This window comes from Vicugna pacos, chromosome 4 (assembly GCF_048564905.1).
Source record: "Vicugna pacos chromosome 4, VicPac4, whole genome shotgun sequence".
Taxonomy (NCBI): domain Eukaryota; kingdom Metazoa; phylum Chordata; class Mammalia; order Artiodactyla; family Camelidae; genus Vicugna; species Vicugna pacos.
Genome location: NC_132990.1, coordinates 3,393,717 through 3,417,511, shown reverse-complemented (window position 1 = coordinate 3,417,511; position 23,795 = coordinate 3,393,717). Strand labels below are relative to the sequence as shown.

The window sequence follows — 23,795 nt, the reverse complement described above, 5'->3', positions numbered from 1 at the left end:
GAATCTGGGGTTTGCACATACTAACTAATATTAATTACTATATGTAAACAAACAACAAGGTCCTACTGTGTAGTGCAGGGAAATAAATTCAATACTTTGTAATAGCCTGTGTGAATGAAATTTATTTCCAGCCATATCAGTAAACAGATAATGCTGGGACCATCAAGTCATCAGGGGCTACCGCCACCCCCCTGACAGTGAACAGAGAGAACTCAGGATGCAGACAAGCAGGCGTCCCGGCCTCTGCAGCCACCCCCAGCGGTGCCCCCTGAGGGAGCTCAGGACGGGAAAGAACAGGGTACTGGCCCTAGACAGCCGGGTGCACATCAAAGGGATGATTTCAGCGAGCCCAGACCTGCACACCCTCCCATACATAGAAAAGCGCCAATTTCCTTAACTTGAGATGTCTGGTTTCCTTTAACTGACAGTAATATTTTGATGTGGTCTTTGTTGCAAAAACTCATGGATCCTGGCTTCTACCTTGCCACTTTAGAACAGCCTCTCCGAGTGATCTGAGAGCTCGTGTCCTGAGACTGAGTCCTCAGAAAGTCCGCCAAATAAGACATAACTCTCAACTTTTAGGTTGGGCATTTTATTTCAGTTGACACTTATAATGAAAAAAATATGAAAAGGTATATATATGTGTGTATATATATATAAAATACACACAACTGAATCACTATGCTCTACACCAGAAATTAACTCAACATTGTAAACCGACTATACTTCAATAAAAAGAAAAAAAGAAAAGAAAACAGAAGGGTGAAAGTACACCTGGAGTGAACGAAAAAGGGTCAAAAAATGAGAATGTGTAGGGTTTTGCCACTGTTCTGCACTATTGTCTTGTTAATTTGGCCCTGAATGTGGAAGGCACCAAGTTGGTACAATGATTCTCAATTACCTAATCAAAATATTCTTGATTGTATATTGATGTGTCATTATTCAGATTTATATAATCTCTTTGATAAGTTTGATTGGCGCTAATCTGTTCCATAGCCTCTAAACTGGTTTGATTCTTCTCAGGACCCCACAATCTATGGGGGGGGGGGCAAGACACTTTAGACCTGCCAGTTAACAGTATTGTGGTTTAAACGCAACATTTTGAATTTGAGCGTTTGATCTATTTAAATGCTATTAAATAGCATTATTTGATCTATTAAACCATATCAGGACTGGTTTAATTATTCTCTTATGTATGGCTCTTAGACAGAAGCTCAGTCTCTGAGATGTCACCTGCCTGATTTTCTCTCTTCTATGACATGGAGTCCCAGAGAATGAAGCTGGTTACGCATAATAAAGAGTTTGCCTGGCCTTTGTCCCCAGTCCTGGGACAGAGACTAAACCCTAGGAATTTCCTGAGTAATAAGTGTGACTTTGTTATTCATGAGCCTCTGGGATCACACCAGAGTTTGTCCTAACAAGATGACTCAGAATGGAGACTGGTCACCAGAAAGACCAGCCATGTGATTAGAAGGTTGAGGTTCTGAGTCACCCTGACCACGGGGAAGGAGAGGGGAGCTGGAGACGGAGTTCCATCATGTGGCCAGTGACTCCACCACTCGGTGGAGCTTCCTGGTTGGTGGACCCACTAATGTGCTGGGAGAATGCACCCCGATTCCACGGAGGGAGGGCATGGAAGCTCGGGGTTCATGGCACTTCCAGGCTTCGCCCTGTGTAATTCTTCATTTGTCTGGTCCTGATTTGGATCCTTGATAATAAAGCTGTATTTATAAGGATGGTTCTTTCTTAAGTTCAGTGAGTCCGTCATTCTAGTGAGTTTTTGAAACTAAGGGAAGTCATGGGGACCGCCTGGCCTTGTAGTCATTTGGTCAGATGTACAGGTGGCCTGGGCATCCCTGACTGTGTGGCTGGCATCTCAGAGGGAGGAAGTCTTGGTGGGGCCTCTGCCCTTTAACCCGAGGAGTCTGACGCTCACTGTGGGTGTTTGCATCAGAACTGAGTTGTGTTGCCTTACACAGAGGCTGTGCTCATGGCGGACAAGGAGAGAGATCTGCTCTGCCTCGTGTCCTCGGGAGTCCTGCTGGGCCACATCCCCCAGGTAAGATTACTTTCCCTTAACTCATTTATTCTTCTGGCTTTTGTGTCTAGAGGCACACGCATCTTGGGAAGAAAAATCATAAACATATAAGCTGGCATTTTTGGTTATTTTTATACCATTGAAACTGCTTGTAATTTTTCTTTTTTTGGGTAAAAAGTCAAAATTTCTCAGGAGGTCTGAAAATCATATTTTCAACAGCTGGTGGTTAAGCATTCACTATACGGGCTTTATCCACAAGGATGTTGACCCAAGTGATGCCAGTGCCCTTCTCTGAAAAGCGAGCTCCGGGATTAAGCACTGACGGGGACAAAAGGAGCTACTCATGAATATGGACGTTCTGCTGCCTTAAGAAAAACACTCACCCAGGGGAGGCGGAGTTGGGAGTCAGCCCTCCCCACCGTTATTCTTATCAGCCTGCTACACAGAGTTCCTAGAGCACGGGTCTTCTGGTCTATCTCTGGGGCATCTTCTGTTCTCCTGGGGGCAAGAGATGCTCCTCTGGCAGCCGCTGCTACCCTCCACCTCAGCACCAGTGTAAGAGCCTCAATCCTAGCTGTAGCTTAGAATTACCAGGGGAGGTTTGATAAAATGCCCACAGCTGCCCTTATCTTCAGACATTCTTGCTAGGTAGTTCTCCTGGGCTCTGCTGGTCGTGACCTTGCAAGGCATGGCCCCTGCCCGCAGCCTTCTAGTTTGGTTAACTCCAGGGGAAAAAGGTATCTCCCTAGCTTCACTCTTGGACCAGGCACATTCTGCCTCACTCCTAGTTTTAATAACTAGAAAGAGAGTTGTCAGTTTGAAGTTCTTCATCTAGTTTTGCACTTCCAATTACGCATTTCCAAAATCGTGTCGACAAAACCAACAACTAAGTTGCTTAATGAGAACTTACACGGTGCTAACGGTGCATGCATTTTCTTTTCCTTAGCCTTTTGATTGTGAAGTAACACATATACAGAAAGAGTTTACAGGGCAGAAATGTACGCCTGAGAGAATTATCGCAAAGCAAACACTCACGTGGCCATCGCTGAAGTTAAAAAAGAAATACGACCAAAAGGAATATGAAAACGAAAATATGGGTGTTCATGTGTGACTGAAGCATTATGTTGCATATCAGAAATGGACACATTGTAAACTGACTATGCTTCAATAAAAATATAGATATGCAGAACAAAACAAACAAACAAACAAGGAATACAACAACCAGAAACCACACTGTCCTCACTCCTTCTCACTAACTCCTCCTTCCCCATCAAAGGTAGCCTCCACTCTCACATTGAAGGTCATCACTTCTCTGTTCTTTTGATTGTCCATCACCAAATATGCATCTCCAAAGTTAGGTTTTACCCTATAGTTTGTGAGAGTCGCACATGGAATCTCACGGTATGCATTCTTTTGTGTCTACGCTCTGTTGTTCACTGATCACGTTTGAGATTCACCCACTTGCTGTACGTAGCTGCAATTCATTCATTTTCATTGCTGCATAACATATCATTGCATTAAAAAAATCCAGTTATCCACTCTGTTGTTAGCATCTGAGACAAGTCCAGGTTATGGTCCTTCTAACAATGCTGTCATGAACATTCTTGCATGTGCTTCCTGACGCACACAGGACTTGCTGGACTGTGGACCCTGCTCATCCTCCAGTCCACGAGAACCTTTTTCCAAAGTGGCTGCATCAACTCACATCCCCATGCTCTATCCTTTGCCAGTTGTCCAGGTGTTAGGTCTGCTGGCGAGTGTGTATGGCTGCCCACCGTGGTTTTGCCTCTCGTCTCCCAGTACAGTGAGGCTGAACCCTCACCCTCTTACCTAGTTCATTGGTCACCTGGGTATCTTCCCCTGAAAAGTGCCTGTTTACTTCCTCTGCTGATTACTCCACCGGGTTATCTGTTCATCTCTTCCGAGCCTCAGGATATTCTGAACCCAAGCCTGTTATAAGTGACAAAACACCACCTTCACTTCAAAGCCTGACCCCTCATTTCTCCCAAATGATACACCTGGATGAATCGAGATTTCGGTTTTAAAGTAGACTTTGCACATTTTCTTAGGCGATTCTTCCAAAATTTCTATGAAGTAGAATTGTTTCCCCCATCCTAAAGGTGAGGACACTGATGCTTATGGAGGTTCACTAACATGCCTAGAAAGTGGTAGACCTGAGATTAGCTCCCGTATCTGCCTGACTCAAAGGCCATACACATAACCCCTAGACTCTACTAATACCAACTTTGTATTTGAGTCTTGGTCGCAGCCCCAGCACGCAACACGTGGAAACCAGATTTGTATGTTTCTGTGCCCTTTGTTAATCATTCCCTAATCACTGCTCTTCACCCAGGACAGATGCCCATTAACAGTTGACGGTTAATTATTAAATACTTACTTAAAAATACTGTGAATTTAATCCTGGGAGGAGTCTTGGAAGGCGGGCCACACTCAGTGAAAATTAACTCCAATTAGCTTCTCTTATTTTTTTTAACCAAGTTCTAACATCCAAACTCTATCACTTGGCATGGTCCTTCCATTCATAAGGCCTGACAGGGGAAACATCAAACCTGAGAACTCAAGTGGCACCTTCTGGGTCCCCCACAAGTCCACTCATTGTCACAAGGCCCCCTGACCCGTGCTGCATTTGGGGGCACTTAGTCTAACTGCACGTGGCTGAGTTGGCAGGTAGACAGGACCAGAGTGATGTCAGATGTGTGGTGTTTCAGCCTAGTTCAATGTGCGGTGTCGTCCCCTCTCCTTATTTGGGGTTTTTACTTCCTAGGGCATAGAAGGATGTGAGCCAGGCCTCAGTGGGAATCTTTGTGCACACATGTGACCAGCTTCTCTCCCCAGCACGGTCACTGATGCTGGGGTGCCTGTCTCTGGCCAGGCTCTGGGCCAGTGTCCAGCCTGGGATCAGTCACTGTGGCCAGACAGCCAGGCGGGATCACCAGGTGCCACCTAGCCAGGGCCTTGGGGCTGGTGTTTGTGTCCTGGGGGCCAGGCCCAGAGAAGGACTTTTGACTTTGTGTGTGTGTATTCATTATTTCCCGATTCCTTCCTTTTTTTAATTACAAGAGAGAGAAGGACAGTGACGGTGATCTAATTAAAAACTCAGCTCAAGAAATCAAAGGACCCAGGGGATAAAGTTGGCTTCAGATCTGTCTGAATCCAGGGACTAAAATAAAGTCCCTCCACCTCCCCATCTCTCAGCTCTGCCTTCTCATGCTTCGGCTCCACTGTGGACAGCACTGTCCCCGTGGGGACTGGCCACAGATCCGGGCTCCGGCAGCTTTGCTGCTGGCAGACCCTTCAGTTTCTGCCCAGGCCCTGGACCCATTTGGGTCCTGGGTCGTCCCGGAGCCAATCTTCAGCACTCCTTTGACCAGCTGGGTTTGGGTCACAGGCCGAGAGGCGGGCTTCCCTCCCTTTGCCACAAGGATGGTGAGTGAGGGGTGGGCCTCTCCCGCGTCCCCTGCCCCACCGCAGTCTCTTGTAAGGGAAAGGGGGCCAGACACTGGCCAGGCAGATCCGACAGCTCCAGTATGAAGGGGTCCAGAACGAGCCAGGATCGGCTACCCCTGCGTGGCTCACTCCTTGACAAAGCAGGTCCACCTCTGAGGGTTTATCCTAAGCAGATAATGGACAGACATGTAAAAATAAAAATTAAAAATATGATGTTCGTTGAAATGTTGCTTGTAGTGAAAAACTAGAAAGTCTGCCAAAAGGGAGATGTTTAATTATTCACATCCAAATAATATGCAGCCAGCAAAAGGTCTTCTAGCAATTTTAAGATGACCAGACCACATCGTTGAAAGGAAACACAGTTTATAAAAATCATTTGTGGTAAGATTACACTTTCGAAAAATTAGTTATCTTTTTGAATATACATAAATAAGGAGATGCTGGAATGTTTAAAAATATTAGTGGTGTTTATTGCTGGGTGGTGGATTTGGGGTAATTTTTATAAGCATTTTACTTTCCTGAAATTTTACCACAAACGTGCCTATTTTTATAATCAGAAGTTATTTATTACAAGTGTGATTATTTATCCTCTTTGAAGAGAACTACTATTTTCTAAGCTAATTAATCGGAGGTTCCTGCCATGAGGAAATCCTGTGTCCCCCGCGAAAGCACTGAGCACGCGGGCAAGCAGAGGCTGCGGGAGAGCCTGGGGCTCCTTGTTCCTCATGTTGCCAGTGACCAGGCTCTTGTCCTGTCCTAGAAAGAATTCAGACCCAAGATGCATAGTTTAAGAACGTAAAGTGAGGATTTATTAAGGGCTAGACAGCACACTCTCAAGGGCAGAGTGGGCAGGCTCAGGTGAGCGGCTGCCCTGAGTTTCTTTGGCAAGTTAGCTACACAGGGTGTGAAAATGAACGGGTGGAATATTCATTGGGGAGGGAAGGGTTTGGGGTCATATTCCCTGATTTTCATTCCAACCCCACCTTCCCGAAAAAAAGAAGGATTTTTGTCCTTATTTAGTCTGGATCAGAAGGGTCATGGCATCAGTGTGCGATGGGTGCTTCTCATCAGCAAGGCTAATTTTATTGAAATGAGGGCATAATGAGCAAAAGGTCGCACTCGGACACTGGAGATTCCTGCCTTTTCCCACCTTTCTTTGTAGGTCTCCAGGCCGCTCATCACCCCAAAATGTGTGACCGCTTATCAGCCCAGAGGTTCCTGCTTTTCTTTCTCTGCCCAGGGACCCCTGGTGCTTACATGATGAAGGGTTTCCTGCATTTGGCCCCCTGCCCCTCCTTTCTGCCCAGTTCCTGCCATTTGGCCTGTGTCCCCCTTTCTCTGCTCACTTCAGGCTATCTGCCTGCTCTAACGCTAATGTACCCTCGCCTGTCCTATCGTGGCCCTCTGGGGAAGCCTGGCTTGGTGCCTTGTCGTCACTTCAGCAGTGTTTTAGTGCTTGTGGTGTTTGGGGACGTGGCCCAGTGCTGTAAGTAATCCTCTGATTTACCCCAAGGTCTTTGGGCGCGGCCCATGTCATCTGAATGCCTAGGACAGTAAATCTTTTCTAACCAGTGTCTTCCTCCTTCTCCCCGCACCCCCACCCACCATGTCTCTGGTGGCAAAGCCTCCAAGTGCCGTGGTGTCTCCTGGCTGGATGCACGCATTTCAGCTTGTCTGCCTTCAGGCCTGTGCGCTGGTCTGCAAGTTGAGAGCCCTTCACAATTTTACCATTTAACTGCTTTGTGAAAAGGGAGCCTTTCTGCTTTCATTCCTTCTGTCACCGATCCTAAATCATTTGTCCAAAAGACAAAAGGATCTTTTACAGCTACTCATTATCGATCATAAATAAGGCTGCGGTTTAAATTTATCAAAGCCTTTTTGAGTGGCTGAGCTCACCTCTAATTTGGTGCAATTCAAGATTTTGCCATTTTTCAGTTTATGTTCCACACGGGGTCATTCAAGGAAATGTGTGAATTAATTTTGAAGTAAAAAGCCGGAAGTTTAAAGGTGTTTGTTTTGAGTCACAGCATAAAGCAAATTAGGCAGCTTTGACCTCTGTATTTCATCACTTTGGACCACATCACTATTTGTATTTTCACTCACCTTGAACAGGATAGAGACCACGTAAGGGGCGTATTTTTAAAGAATCAAGCTGTTTGGATAAACCAATTTCTAACAAAGACAGTCCCTTGCCTCTGTAGAGGACATTCCTCACACCACGGCCACAGCTGTTTGACTCAGTTACTAAGACGAGTTCTTAGCAAGTTCCTGCCCTGCTTAGAAACCTTTGATCAGTCTCCATTGCTTTTGTGATAAAGGCCCAACTCCTTAGCCAGCATTTCAAGGGGCCTCCCCGCTTAACCTCATGCCATTTCTCGAGCTGAAAACATGGCTGATTCCTCAGGGATGTTGCTCCCCTTCCTTCAAGGCCTGATCTCCCCCTCTCTGTGAGCCCTCCCTTGCCTCTCCCAGGCTGGACCCCTCCCGTAGCATCTCATGTGCCTTGCTTACAGCCTTACCATGCTCGCTCAGATTCCTCCCCTCTTTACTGAAGCATGTAACTGACAGATTGTCTGTATCCAAGGTAAACGATGTGAAGTTTTGATACACATACACTTCGTGAAATGATTACCACAGTCAAGCTTATTAGCATTTCCATCATCTCACGTAGTTACCTTTTGTTGTATGTGTACGTGTACTGAGACAACTTAAAGTCTACTCTTCTGACAAAATTTTAAGTATACAATATCGTATTATTAACTACAGTGGTTGCCGGGGGTGGGGCCTGGAGAAGTGGGAAGATGTGCAACGTTTTGGTCGTGCAGGATGATTAAGTTTTGGAGATCTAGTGTACACCCTGGTGCCTGACTCAGCTTTAACTATTTGTCTTTCTCTGTCAGATCCTGGGCCCTCTGAGGAAGCCATTCCCAAGTCTGGCTAAGCAGCAGACTCGCCCGGGCAACCTGCTAAAAATACTAAGGTCCCTGAGTCCCAGACCAGACTCAGAGAGTTGGAATCTCTGGGAGGGGAGTCGAGGGGTCCATACATTTTAGAAGGTTTTCTGGGTGATTCGGACCAGCACGGAGGCTTGGACACCGCTGTTTCAGGACGAGCTGTGCATTTTCCCTGGGCCCACCTCAGTGAGAACAAGGAATGCGATGAGGCAGAGGGGTGAGGTACACGGAGGACTCGCTCTGTACCAGCTCCTGCCCTGGGAGCTTCTACGTCTGCACATCAAATCTCAGTGACCTCGAGAAACAGATGGTAGCAAACCCATTACTACAGATGAGAAAACCAGAGCTCAAGCAAGGGGTTAGGGCCCTTGTCCAAGGTCCCCACTGGTAACAGAACCAGCTTTGCTATCTTTTTAAGCTCAGATTCCTTTTACTTAACCCATGTACGTTCAATGTTAGTTAAAATAAATGAATATTCATAATTTTAGAATCTCTGTGTCTTGCTCCCCTGCATTCAATCAGCCTGCAAGACCCATCCACTCTGTCTGCCCATCTCCATTTTCTGCCACGTAGACATCGGAAACAGCCTTGTAATTTGTCTCCGGCCATCTCCTGCCATTTCATCTCGAATCCGTTTTCCCAACTGTAGCCGAGTGATCATTTAAATCTCCACATGTGCCAAAGCCACTGCTTAAGGTAACTTTTACCACATATAAACTTTTCATATTTAATAGATTAATATATTTTACCTTTGTGGCTTCAAAGTTTTCAGACTTGATCATGGGTGTTTAAGTGAGACTTCCCTGCCCTCAAGACTCCTAATGCAAATGACAATTTATTACAACGAATAAAGCGTTTGTATATAGCGACATAGGAAGGCAAACCTCAGAAAAATGAGTGCTAGGTCTCAGTAAGCAATTCACAGGAGAGGAAATTAAACTAATAAACAAATGAAAAGAAACCCGCAATCACTAAAGGTCAAAGAGGCAAAGTGATGTCACTCAGCACCCCCCAGATCAGAAAAAATTGAAAACAGCCATGACACACACTGCTGGCAGCCATGTGGGAGAAGTGTACTCTTGTACATTGCTGGTTCACGTGGGAGTTTGCACCAGCCCTTTTGGAAAGTGTTCTAGTAACATCAAAGTAGGAAGTGCAATGCTGTTTGTTCTAATTTCCCATTCCCGGGAAGCAATTTGCTTTCCAGCTCAAAACCACTAGAATAAAGGACCTGTGAACCAGCATATTCACTGCTGCATTGTTTCACTGGCAAAGACCTCGAAATAGCATGACTGTCTATCTCTTAAAGAATTGTTGGCTTTATTATGGAATATCCACATCGTGGGACAATATGATCCCACTAAAAATATGACCTCGAAGCATTTGTATCAGGAACAGCTGAGTGAGGAAGGCAAGATGCAGAAAGATGTGGTATGTTCCTATTTGATAAATTGTTACCACATGAACACATTCATTCACACACAGTCCTTTAGATGTAGAGTATGCGTGAATGTGAATGTGTGTTGGTGTGTGTATGTGAGTTTGTGAGTGTATAACTGTGCATGAGTGTGTGTGTGTCTGTACGCGGCTATGTGAACACAGGAAAAAGTAAAGGAGAGCTCACACCAGGTTATTAACATGAGATGGGGGTACCAGGGTGGCTGAGGGTCGGGAAGGCAGAAAAAGGGAGGGAGCAAGCCCAGACAAGGGATAAAAGGCTAATAAAAACTATAATAAAAGTCATATGAACATGTATGATATGGTCATATTTATGCGCTTATCTAAAATTATATACAAAATCTGAAAAACTTAAAAATGCAAATCTTATCAGTTCATTTCTCTACCTGAAAATCTCCCAGTGGCTTCCTGATCCCCTCGGATCAGGTGCAGAAGCCTTAGCCTGGGCTCCGAGTCCCCTGCTCACCTCTCCACCCTCCTATGAAACAGCTGCCCTCCTCATTCTGTGTCACAGACGCATTTCCCAGTTCTTCGCCTCCCAGACCCCCAGGCGCCCTCCACCCTGCAGCCCTCCTGCTCCTCTTTGGTCCCTCACACATGCTGTTTCTTCCCTTCGGCATGACTCTTACTCACTTTTATAGGTCTCACTTAAACATCGGTTTCTTAGAGGGGCTTTCCCTTAACTTCAGCCATGATTAGGTGTTCCAATATTTATTCCCATGGTTCTCTGTCCTTCATAAAGTTCTCTTTTATTTTTAGCCTCTTTTTCCCAGATTTTGCTCAGATCTTCCTGGCTGTAATTCACCGCTTATTTGTTGCATCTGAATTGGATAAGGGCCTAAAGCAAAGACCTGAGCGCTGTACCCTGGATCTCACAGCCGTAGGGGTGTGGAATCCTCTCTCCAACACTCCTGCCACCCTGTGGCCCTGTCAGCCATAAGGATCCCCTTTCGTTTTCTGGGGACAGCAGTTCATGGCACCATATAGCATCTCTGAGTGCTGTGATGCCCCCCGCCCAGCACTGCCTGTGTCAGTCTTTGGGTCCCTCTGGCCGTGTGCGTTCCTTGGCTGCCTAGGGCCTCCCCCTCTGCTCCTGTCTCCAGTGAGGAATCCCCGGGCAGAGGAGCAGAGGAACCCTTGTGCCTGTGACTGGCAGACTCCTCCTGCCCTGAGACCACGATGCTGGTCTTGAAAGAGTCGGAAACTAACTAACAAAATGGCCTCCCTGATGCTAAAGCTGTTCGCTGATTCATTCTGACTTAACACTCGTGCAACTTTTCTCTGACAGATACCCGTCTCTGCTCCACTTGCTCAACTGATTTTGTGCTTAAACAGCCCCCCTTTTTCCATTATGCATTCTTTACCCAGAACAGCTTATCAGCTGTGTTCCAGAAAGGTGCTCACGGGCTGACAGTCTCAGAAGAATGAACAGACCCTCTGGAGTTTCTCTGTGATGCCAGGTGGATTCATCAAGATAAAGAAGACAGTACCTGGGAAAATGCCCTGATCGTTGTCACCTTTCTGTTCCGTCCAGTTTTTCTATAAAACCTCAGCACACCAACCCCAAGATGGATTCGCAGTCTGTAAGGCACAGCCTGCTATGACTCCCCTTCGTCTGGCAAAGCAATAAAGCTGCTCTTTTCTAATTCTTCCAAAACTATGTCTCCGAGTCCCAATTCAGCTATCGGGGCACAGAGGCTGGTTTCTTACAGAGACTAGGTAACACCCTGGCCCCAGGAGGAGGCTACAGTGAGAGTGACTTTAAATTCCAGAATGTGTCTAAGGGCAGCTGGAGCTGACACTTGCCATAGCATCCGAGGACTAACTGAGGCAGGCATGAGGGAGTTAACACAGGGCACACGCCAGTGAGGGCACAGCAACCAAGTTTATTAAACATTACCTTGCTTTCACCACATTTTTTTCTAATTAAACATGTTTATGAAAAAAAAACCCAATTTATATGAAGAGAAAATAGGTTAGTTCATTTTCAAACCATATTGTTAATAAACTATTCTTTTCCTAATAACAGCTTAATTTCTGTAAGCAGTAGCATTTTTGTTTTCATGAAAAAGTGGGAACAGGGGGAAAAAAACAAAACATGCTGTGTAACTTTTTTTCCAGAAGACCTAGGGAAGCCAGTTGCCCGACAAGGTCATTGCCCCGGTAAGCTTGGATAAAACATCCAGGTTTCAAAATGAGAACAAAATGTGGAAACAAATTATACTACATGGATCTTTGAAACCTCGCAAGTGCTAATTCCAAGAGATTTCGATCTTAGATAACCCCAGCTGCACCTCCCATTGGCGGCCATCCGGCCCTCGGTGCAGAGAGGATTCGGCCGGATAACGATGTCCATTAGCACCGGGGGAGGGTTCACACGTAAATCCCCTCACAAATGGGAGAACAAATAGTGTCCTGCTTAGTAAGTCAATGTAGCGTGGGTGTTAGTTTATTCTCCTAGAAAAGTGCCCTTGGTGGCTTGTTGTCTTTGAAGTGGATGAGGCAGGAAGCTCTCAGCCCACTGTGTCTGACTGCTTTTCCTTCCCATCAGGATTGTCCAGCATCCTCAGCCTTTTCTCCAGTCTCTGCTTCCATTCTTCTCTGAGCCTGAGGAGGGGAAACAAGATTCATGGTTACACTCCACATCTGGTGGTCCCCAGTAAAGTTTTATTTTTTTCCTTCTGAAGATTATTCTTAAGAGCAACACATGGCTTTTTACAAATTGATGAAGAAAAAAAAAAAACTCAAGAGGGAAATGAGCAGTCAATGAACATATAGTTTTCTCTAAAATGTACACCTTCCTAAATTGATATATGGATTTAGTGTAATCTCAATCAAAATCTCAGCAGAACTATGCTGGAGACATCGACAAGCTGATGTTAAATTTTATATGGAAAGACGAAGTGGATTAGCCAAAGCAAATTTGAAATAGGGGAAGGGTGGAGGCCTCACACCATGTGATTTTTGAGATTAATATTAAGCTATCATCATCAAGACCGTATGGCACTGGGGAAGGAAAAAATAGATCAATGGGGCAGAATAGAGTCTAGAAATAAATACACGCAAATAAGAGTTGATTTTTGACAAGGGGCAGAGGCAACTCAATGAAGGAAGGTTTTTTTTTTTTTTTAGTAAATGGTCCTGGGACCCTATATCTCCATATTGAAAAATGGACTTTGGTTGAGGAGGAAGGTGTAGCTCAGTGGTAGATCACGTGCTTAGCATACACGAGGTCCTGGGTTCAATCCCTGGTACCTCCATTTAATAAATAAACAAACAAACAAACAAATAAATAAATAAACCTAATTACTTTCACCCAAAATAAAACAGGCAAAAGAAAAAAAAAAGGACTTTGATTCATATACCATATCTTTTACAAAATTAACTAAAAGTGGATCATAGACCTAAAGTGTAAAATGTAAGACTAAGACGTCAAAAAAAGAAAGCCACAAAATATTACTTTTGCGACCTTGGGATAAGGAAAAAAATCCTTGAGCAATACAAAAAGCATGATTCATAAAAGGAAATTTGGGACTGTAGCAAAATTGAACATTTGCTCTGTTAAGGATATTGTAAAGAAAATAAAAGACAAGTCAGAAGCAGGGAGAAAATGTTTGCCAGGCACAGATCTGACACGGGACTTCCTTACAGAATATATGAAGTTTCAAACATGGTAAGAAGATAAACAATATAATGGGCAAAATATCTGAACAGACATTTTCCTAAAGAAGTTACATGGGTGTCAAATAAACACATAAAATATGCTCTGCATAATTAGGAAAATGCAAATTAAAACCACCATGAGGTACCACTCATCTCACAGAATGACCAAAACAAACAAACAAACAAAACGAACACAAAACCAACCCTCTCTCCCCTCTCCTCCTTTGGCAAAACCAAAAGCCAACCCCTGTCCCCCAAATCAAAAAAACTCTCACAACAAAACCCAAGCCAAGGGTCGGCCGGGATGCTGAGTAACTGGATCTCTCTTACATCGCTGTGAAAATGCAAAACGGTGCTGTCAGTTTGGAAAACCATTTGGCAGTTTCTTACACACTTAACCGTGTATTTACCATACGAACCAGTAACCTCAATCCTGAGTATTTACTCAAGAGAAATAGGAATTCATGTTCATACAGAAATCTGTGTGAGTTTGGGTTTTTTTTTTTTTAAGTGGGGAGGTAATTAGGTTTATTTATTAATTTATTTAATGGAGGTACTGGGGATTGAACCCAGGCCCGTGTGCATGCTAGGCATACACTGTACCACTGAGCTATACCTTCCATGTGTATGTGAATGTTTATAGCAGTTTTACTTACAGTCATCAAAAACTTGAAATAATCTAAATGTCCTTCAGTGGGGCGATGGATCACCAAATTGTGATATGTCCATAGCAGAGACAAGTACTCTGCGATGAGAAGGAATGGATACACACAGTTGATACACACAACTAAAAGAAAGAATCCCAAGTCCATTTTGCCACATGAAAAGAGCCAGACACAAAAGACTCCATACTGTATAATTCAGTGATGACGTCCTGGAAGGTGCAAAACGATAGGGATGGGGAGCGGATGAGTGGTTGCTAGGGACTGGAAATTGGCAGAGGGGTCAACGCCTTAAAGGAGAAGCATAAGGGAACTTTTCAGAGTGATGGGACTATTCTCTACCTTGGCTGTGTTGACTACATGATTCTGAGCATTTGTCAAACTCGTCGATCTTCACACACACGCAAAACAAATGCCTGGTCCTTATATATCAATTAAGAAAAAGAAATTCTGTAGTCAAATGGGCAGAAGTTATACAAAAGCATCTCCCGAAAAGGAAATCCAGCTGGTCCTCTGCGTATGAAAGGATCGCAACCAAACTTGTAATTAATTAAATTGTTTAAAACAGTGGCATGTCATTTTCATCTGTCAGACTGACAATGATTAACAGTTTGACAACACACAGCGTGGGTGACTGGGGAAACTGAAATTCCCATACTTAGAGTGGAAATTTAAATTAATGCAACCTCTTTGCAAGACAAGGAGGCAATAGCCACCAAAATTTAAAACACTCATCCTTTGACCTAACATTTTCATTTTTATAAACTTATCCTAGAGTACTTGCCCACGTATGCAAAAATGCGTGTACAAGTATTCTTATTACAATACTGTTTGTAAAGCCAGAAAATGAAAAACAAACCTACCCCTGTCCGTCAGGGTCACATCATCTCAGTGGAAGACATCAAAGGAAAACGGAAAGGGCTGATGGAGAAAACCTTCCAAGATAGAGTAGGTTTCAAAAGGAAGATGCGGGATCGTGAGGATTGTTCAGGTCCCATTTCGCATAAAAACACAGCGCACACTTACTTGTTTACTGAGACAGGTTTGGGGGCGAGATATACAGGAAGCTAGTGAGGGCAGTTTTCTCTGGAGAGCAGGTCTAGGAGCCCAAGTGAGAAAGGAACTCCCTTTTGTGACGTTTGGTTCGTTTCTTGGGCTGGGCAAGTCCTTTTATTAGTTTATTATGGGCTGGGGCCGCCAAAACAAAACGCTGCAGCCTGAAGCAGCAGACGTCTATTACCGCTCGGTTCTGGAGGATGGAAGTTCACGGTCAGGGTGTGAGCAGCTCTGGTCTCTCCCAAGGCTTCTCTCCTTTGCTGGCAGATGGCTGACTGTCCCGCCCTCAGGCAGCCTTTCCTCTGTGTCTGTGCCTACCTGGTGTCTCTTGGTGTATCTAATTTCCTCTTCTAATAAGGACATTGGTCAGTTTGGGTTAAGCCACCCTAAAGGGCTCATGTTAACTAAGACACCTCTCTTAAAGACCCTGTCCCCAAATACAGTCACATTCTGAGGTACTGGGAGTTAGGACTTCCACATAGGAATCTGGGGGGACATAATTCATAACAATGCTAAAGCAGTGCATGATTGTTACAGGAAACCCAGAATATACAAGCAAGAATAAAGAAAAATTGGATTCAAGCTCAATTTTTCACTCTTGTGAATAACCCTGAAATGAGTATAATAATACTTAATACTCTTTCCATATACGTGTCTATTTTCTGCAAAGAGATTTCCAGAGATAAGCAACTAGAGGGTATAAATATTTTGAAAGCTCCAGGCACCCATTACCAAGTTGACTCCAGGAAACGTCCTACTTAAAACTCTGCTCAATTATGGACCCGAGGAAGAATGGAAAGAATCTGGAGTGCTGTCCTGCTGTTTGGTGGTGGTGGTTGCTTAAACACAAAAGCAACCAGGGGTTGAAAGTTGAAATACTGAGAGTAGAATTAGGGCCATCGGGGACTATGGTTAAGACATTGGTTATCATTCTCATTCGACCTCAACTTTTAATAAAATGAATGACATAAAAATAACAGTTTGTCGCTTTGAAAGGAGCAATAAAAAACCATGTAATGGCTGCTCTGCCATCAGTGGGCAGACGCCTTGCCCATAGGTTCCCGCCCACTTAAGGAGTGATGATTTATTGAGTTTATATGACTTTCTATTGCTATACATCTATTAGTAATTTTAATAATTTATGTTTTAATAATTTTATTTTATAAGTTTAATAATTATATTTCTTAATTTTAATTTTCAATAATTATATTTCTTCATTATGTTTGTTAACTATTCACCTTGTTATTTTAATTTGTCATCAACCTTTCCAACTGGGGAATATCCAAGCTCACAAGCTCCCCTTGGTAAGCATCTCTGAAAGTCTCTGTAACTAAACCTGCCTCCAAATGTAAGTGACTTTTGTCGCCTGGGATATTTTAAAGCTCACTAATAAAGGCTGCTGCCTCTGTGTCTCACTGACCTTGAGGGACATAATATAATGTGGCTTTGTCGTTAACTAAAGGGGCTTCAACATTTCCTTGGTGTGGTGGGCATGAAAATGTGCCGCTCAGGGTTCCTGCTGGCCAGTTGCCTGCTTTTTTTTTTTTAAATAAAGTTGTATCAGAATATAGCCCTGCCCATCTGTTGACATATTGTCTGTGGCTGTTTTCACACAACGGTAGACTTGAGTAGTTGCCACACAGAGCACGTGACTCACAAAGCCCAAAATATTTACTACCTTGTCCTTTATAAAAAAAAAAAATGCTTGCTGACTCTTCATCTAGATTTAAGAAAGTGGTGGAGAAAATCTTTAATAATGCAGATTAAACTTAGAAGGATGTCCTGTCTTCTGTAGCTGTTACACTGTGAATCACACACACACAAAAGAAGTGGAAATTCTGTTTCAGCACTAGACAGCCGTCATCCTTAGCGATCTGACTTTGCTGAACTGAATAGTAATTAAGCATTTATTCATTGTCTGATTTGGTCAAATCATGGCCGAAGGGCAATCATAGGTTGGCTATAGATACAAAAGGTTGGCAAAACCAGCAGAAGGATGCTGTGAGACTCAGTTGGCTATATAGAGTTTGTAATAAAGAGCATTATATGTGTTCTTATTATTTGTAAAGTGTGTTACACATCTTTATACCAGTAAAATTTATAATAAACTTACATATGTATATATGGGTGTACATTTTTTCCCCACAGAAAACCAGTTAGACGTTTACGAGCACGCCGCAACTTGCTTCCCATTTTTCCCTTACAGGTGCTTCCCCCAATGAATCTCACACCTAATTTTTGTCTTGCCCTTTGCTTCTTGGAGGCCCCAAGTTAACACATTTGGAATGATGAATTTATTCTAGGAACAGAATTTAGAATCCTGGACTTTATGACGCATTGATTCACTTTTTGTAGTAACGATGTCACTACGGATTGCCAGACGGTGAAGGAGTCAGGGCTCTGTCTGCCTAAGTTCCCATTAAATCCTGTTTTATGAGTATTGAGACTGTGTGCTGCCCCTTTCTGGTCAATATCTTTCAACACCGTGTTGCCCCCTTGGCGATCTCAGTAAGCTGGTGCATGTAAGTGTATATAGGGACCTTTTATTTTGTAGTAAGGAGCAAAAAAGCCAGCATTCAAGCTTGAAGAGAACATTTTTTTTGCCTTAAGCCTAGAAACATTGGCTTCACTTTTCAAATAGAGACCAAATGATATTTACTATTTATCATCTAGATTCATCTGATTGGTGGAGGAGTTGTAATTAACATCTAAGAATACAGATTCTGCTTGATTATATGGGATTTGAGTAGAAAGGATTTTTTTTTTTTAAGAATCATTAACCAGAATCGTAACGTCCTTACTGGGAACCAGGGAAGATCAGTCGGGCACATAATTAGTTTTTGTTTTTTTTCTCTGTCCTGTACTTGCTAGGCACTAAATGGATGTGTCAGTCTGGGTGCGCCCGAGCCCAGTTTGAGAAAGCTTGGCTGATGGGTCATTGCTGAGTTGGAGTTGCCCACCAGAGGGGCCCTGTCACTCAGGAATTTCCCAGGACCAGTTACTCCTGTCATGCTGTGTCATCGGCTAGAAGCAGTCAAGGGTAAGGGTGACCTCAGCTCAAACGCAATGGCAGATGCAGAAAGTCAGCAGCGAGAGTTCTCACTATAATCATAAATCTCTGTGCTTTTGTTTTAATGTGAAAGGTCAGGTGATGCTTTTGCTGTCCTGATTCCTGTGTAGCAATGAACACGCCTCTACAGTTGTTTTTCCCACAATGGGGACAGACGAGCCTGATCCTGGGTCCCTCTGACCTGCCCCTCAGCCCAGCTGGACCTGGTCGTGGGCCAGCCTCAGCATGCCGATCTGAACAACTCAGCTCACATAATTCACCCCCTCAATGTGAATGGAAAAAACAAAAACTTTTCTCACTGGTTATGTTTTGTAGACTAAATCTTTTATTATAAAATAATGATTGAAATAATGATTTCATCTGAGTAGGAGATTATATGTTGGATATTTCGTTACCTGCAGCTGAAAGCATCCTGATTGTCGTAATTGGGAAGCAGAACTCTTAGTCAACTCTGCTCCCCACTGCGAGTTATCTTGAAGGCACTCTGAGTCGAGCACTTCTGTGGCTACCTCAATATGTAAAGAACATTAGTAAAACAATAATCGTTGTCATCAAGGAATTCATAGTTTACTGAGTCCTTGATCTCACATTTCAAATTTCAGTACCATAATCATAATTCAATACTGTAATTGTTATCAAAGCACAGGGAGGTGAGTGGTCTTGGGGTGAAGCTTAATAAATTCCTCTCCCCACTCAGGTCCACCAGATTTCACGTCTACCTGACACTGTGAGTTCTGCTCAATTCTGAAGAGCTATTTTGAAGATCATACTTTTTGTATTAAAACATTTGTTTTTCATATAAGCACTGGATAGTTTCTCAGTTATAGCTGGTTATTTAGACTTAGGTGTTCACATAATTAATCGCCTAAATTGAGATTCTTTTAAAAATAAAAGGAAACACAGTCCATAATTAGAACCAAATGATACCCGTACACCTGGACTGCCCCCACCAGCCAGGAGGTTTGCGCACCGTACCTACACTACACCACTACACCTGCCTTCTCTCAAATGGCCTCAATCAGTTGTTTGCAGACCGTTTTCAGCTTCTCTGTGGGACTGAGCCCTGCTGTGTTGCTTCTTTCTAGCCAGACTCAGAGAGAGGAAGAGGGTTTCCAGTCCGCGGGGCACAGGGGTTCTCCACAGCCCGGGCTACATCTCTCTCCGTCAGTGAGCCCGCAGGCGTGTGCTAACGAGCCTGGTCATGTTAAAACACCTGCTGCCACTTCACTCAGCTCTGGCACAAGGCCTGCTGTTTAGCTCAGCTGAGGAACGTTAAGGCCTTATTGGCTCTGTTCTGCCATCAGCAAAGGCGTTCGTGGAAGATTTTAAGATTTTTGTCTTCTACTGTTCGTCTAGAACATCTCTTGATCGCACAGTGGCTTGAATTTACCTTTTTATAAGTGGAGTGTTATGTGTGTGTCTCTGGGGATGCACTCATATAAATGAAGTTTGGAAAGGCATAGCCCAGGGGGCTGAAACACAGAGCCAGGGCTTCATGCCATTCATTGGTCTGCAAATGTATATTAGATTATTATTCTATTAGGATGGCATTTCAAACTGTATGCTTACTCAGTATTTAAGGAAATATTCTGACATTCTGGTAGTGGTTTGAAAACATTTGCATTCTTTCTCATTCATCGGTTACCCAATTAAGAAAGTGTTTGAGTTTTATATTCACAGTTGATACGGGCAACAGCTCTGGTGAGTGAGGCTCAGAAACAGAGGAGGAGACCCCAGGATGCTGCCGCTACTCCCCCAGCTCCTACTGATCTACCTGTGCTCCAAGCAATGCAGAGGCGCAGCCCACATCTTTCAGCATTTCCTTGGGGGAGACAATGATGAAATGTTTCATGATAAACACATTTGGAAGATTTATTGCCTGGGCTGTAGAAAGAAAAGCCTGCCACCTTGAAGGGAGTCTTTTCAGAGGCACGTGAGAGCCTGGAGAATTAATGCATTTGTTCTATGGACCATTTGCCATCAGTAGCTTTTTTTTAATAACTTTTTTTTCTTAATTATAAAATGGCACAATATTACTGTAGAAACTTTGGAAAACAGAGCAGAGCTTGTGCATTGAAATTTGCCATTCCATCTGTCAAAGATAAGCCTCAATATTTTCTTCTAATATTTTTCCTAGACATACTGATGGATTGTATGTACATTTTGAAAAAAATCAGATCTCATATTGCAAATCTGGCTCTTAATCTCACACCCTGGAGCTTCAGGGCAGGAAGATGCATTATAGGGCTCGTGCTGGAATCTGTCTGCCAGTGGGCTTGCGGGTCATAACTTGAGGGAGGAAGATGGCAGGGACCACACAAGTGACTCTCCTGGCTCCCCTGGACTCTCCAGGACTGGATTCTTTAAAATGTGATTCTTTCAGCATGTAGAAAAACCTGGTTTTGCTCTCTGGACAATCAGGAATGTAACCGGAGTGATGGAAGAGCTCTTCTCTGGGTATAGAGAGAGGCTATGTCCCCTCAAGGGCTGAAGAAAGGTTTTTAGAAGTTAACATTGGTTTCACGCATGTGAATTGCACCCGTTTTTAGCTCAGCGCGCACAGAAACATGGAGGCACATGCCTGGCTGTCCAACAGAACACACAGATGCTACACCACTGTGAGTGGGCATCTTAGCAAACGGCCAGCCTGGCTGGACCCTTCCTATTGTAGGAACAGAGAACCCAGACAGTCCCTGAGGAGATGAGCTGATCTGTCTGCTCTAAGGCAATACATGTGTGAGGGCAGGTACTGGCTCTTTTAGTCAGAGTGATAGTGCCACGTGACATAGATCTTCTTAATGTAAATAAATGTAAGTAGATGGTCCGCTCTCAGCAGACTCCTTTGGCTAAAACAAGTTCAATTGCCAGTGACAGGAAGACCACATTATCCTTCCCCCAAGAACCTTAAAACGTATTATTTCGGGCGTGGAATCTTTCACACTTACACATATCTGTTGACCTAATTCTGAACGTTAGGGTAACCTCATGTGCTGTGGATTGCAACAGATGTGGACTGAGGAAGAGATTTTTTTCAGTTCATCAAGATATAAATAACAGAAGCTCATTTTTGTTTATACAAAAAAGAAAAAGAAAAAGAAAAAGAAAAAAGTCTTATCTGTATCTATAAGTCATTGGTTCTCAATCAGGGGCAGCTTTGCCCTCCAGAGGACATTTGGCAATGTCAGGAGATATATTTGGTGGTCACAGTGGAGGAGGGGAGTCATAGCTGCATCTAATGCTTTTGCCAAACATCTTACAATCACAGGGCAGCCACCCCTCCCCGCCAACAAAGAATTTTAAGGCCCTAAATGTTAGGAGTCCTGAGGATGAGAAACCCTGGTATAGATGGTGGCAAGACTAAATGGGTAGATGAATTAATCATGTCTTTAATTTTCTATATTTTATGATATTTTGACAGCTTAAAACGTCTGCTGGCTGCAGAAAGACTGCCCTTCCCAGGGCCAGCCCTTCTCTCCTGCACGTCGACCATTCCTGAGTCTGCGGCCCCAGCCACTTCCTTATCGAAGTCTCACACATAAAGCCGCGCTTCCCCCGCCCTGGAGCGTCCCCGGGCCCGGCCAGGCACCAGCCAACTAGGGATGGCCCCTGAGTCTCCAAGCCCTCGGGAATTATTCAAACTCGCCAACCCTGAGCAATTGACTCTCCTGTGCTTTGCCTTTTCCTCGGAAAGCCCGACAACGGCTCTGGCTTAGACTCTCCCCTTGCTTCTGTCTTCTGCCACCTGCCCCAAAACCGAGTGCTTCCCCTGCGACCCTGCGTGGTGGCGCAGTGACACTCTCTCTGACAGCTGTGAGTATAAAAAAATCTCTTCTAAGCCTCATTCTCCTTCTGTCTTGTGGCTGCATGGACTTGATCATACCGCATGCAACATTCGCATTCTTAGAAGAGTGGGTAATGAAAATAATTGCTTCCTCTTCTCCCCACCCGGAATAATTCTGGAGAATAAAAAAGACAGTGGAGACACAAGCCACGTACTTTCTCAGGGCACTCCTTTCCTGACGGTCTTCCTCCAGCTCCCGGTAACAGGTCTGTTTCCTGATTTCTTTCTCCCAGAAGCTTTTGAGCTCATGACAAGTTTCACAGCAGAAGACTTCCCGGCGGACGTATTGGTTGTTCATTCCCTGAAAATGAGAGAGAAAGCGAACCCGAGTACTTTGAATAAAGCCACTGTAATTTTGGAGCGGCGAGGGATGAGCTCGAATCCTTGCACTGGCGCTCGCTCTCCTTGCGCGTGTCGACAAATCACACGCTCACTGTGACTTTGTTTCTCAACCGCGGACGGGGATGATAAAGGATCCTCAGAAAATACTGCGAAAAATGCTGAAATGAACAAAAGTGCAAAGGACGTCTAATAACCCTTCCAGATGATCTGATTCTACAAGGGCTTGCCCCTTTCGCTGTCCCCGAGCCATTTTACAACTCTGTAAACTACAGAAAAAAAATAGAGAAATGCAAATGATTTTTGAACAGAGACTCGAACGTATTTTGCCCAGTGGAATGCAACTGCCATCCCTGTGAACAGCAACCAATTTTCACCTGCTTATGAATTCACTTGTGTCTCCTTAATTGCTTGTATATGTGTGGGGTTTTTTTTTTTTGAATTTTCTTAGAATTTGTTGTAGTACCTTACTCATTTTCTCATTAATTATAACAAGTTAAGTAAAGTATTTGACCCGTGTACATTTTATATTTGTAGGGGAGTCATGATTTTAACTTAAAACGTTATCCTTTAGCAGTTACTTCACAACTGTGTGTGTGTGTGCGTGCAGAATGAGATGGTGTATGCAAAGCTCCAAACACAACGCATGACAGTAAGAGGCACCTAACCAATGTTACACTTTTTCCATCCTTCCTCACAGAATGACAAGAACATCTACCATTTGCTGAGCAGGTGACGTGTGACAGGCATTTCTCACCCACTGTCACATTTGATCCCCACCACAGCTCTCTGAGATGGGTGATTCTTGTTTAGATAAGGAATTTGCCTACAGCCTTGTCACTGGACATAAGCCAGAGTTTGGACCGAGGTCTGTCCATTTTCAAAGTGAATGCCCTTTGCTCTACCAATCCTCATCACAAGAAATGGCGACCGTATTTGGAATTGGCCGCCTCCAGAGCAAGCTCGTGTGGCATGTGTGTGTGCAGGACCCGTGAAAGTATGCATGTTTAACACTAAAAAAATTTACTTTTTTTTTTTTTACCTAAACAGTGCCCGTTTTCCAGATCTTAGTGGCTCTGGCGAGCAGGTAGATGCAATGAACTGCAAGACAAATCCTTCTCTGCTTGCTGGTGAGTTCCTGCTTAGGGGAGAGCTTTGGCTCTAGTGGGAGATTGGCGAGAACCTGGACTTTCTCTCCCTCACTACAGAGTCCCAGGGGTCCCATTCAGGATGGACTGGCCGATCA

General features: G+C 44.0%; 1 protein-coding gene and 1 long non-coding RNA gene across 2 annotated transcripts; one reads left to right on the top strand and one right to left on the bottom strand.

Moving 5' to 3' along the window:
- The first annotated feature begins 1,645 nt into the window (after positions 1 to 1,645).
- Positions 1,646 to 11,355, top strand: LOC140695792 (uncharacterized). The gene is made up of 3 exons (XR_012071608.1): positions 1,646 to 2,059; positions 8,983 to 9,156; positions 11,287 to 11,355. It is a non-coding gene; the product is annotated as an uncharacterized lncRNA (long non-coding RNA).
- Positions 11,356 to 12,431: 1,076 nt separating this feature from the next.
- On the bottom strand, positions 12,432 to 22,520 carry FAM240B (family with sequence similarity 240 member B). The gene is made up of 2 exons (XM_031676586.2): positions 22,366 to 22,520; positions 12,432 to 12,525 (listed from the first exon to the last, which is right to left on the bottom strand). Exons 1-2 carry the CDS (start codon positions 22,506 to 22,508, stop codon positions 12,432 to 12,434), a joined length of 237 nt encoding a protein of 78 aa, XP_031532446.1. The 5' UTR covers positions 22,509 to 22,520.
- Between the last annotated feature and the right edge of the window lie 1,275 nt (positions 22,521 to 23,795).

Bases quoted from the DNA above. Each gene is read 5' to 3' on its own strand.
- FAM240B (XM_031676586.2), bottom strand. From the start codon at position 22,508: ATGAACAACCAATACGTCCGCCGGGAAGTCTTCTGCTGTGAAACTTGT. The intron at 12,526-22,365 runs GTACGTGGCTTG...TCCCCTCCTCAG, and splicing joins GAAAGGAGTGCCCTGAGAAA to GCTCAGAGAAGAATGGAAGC.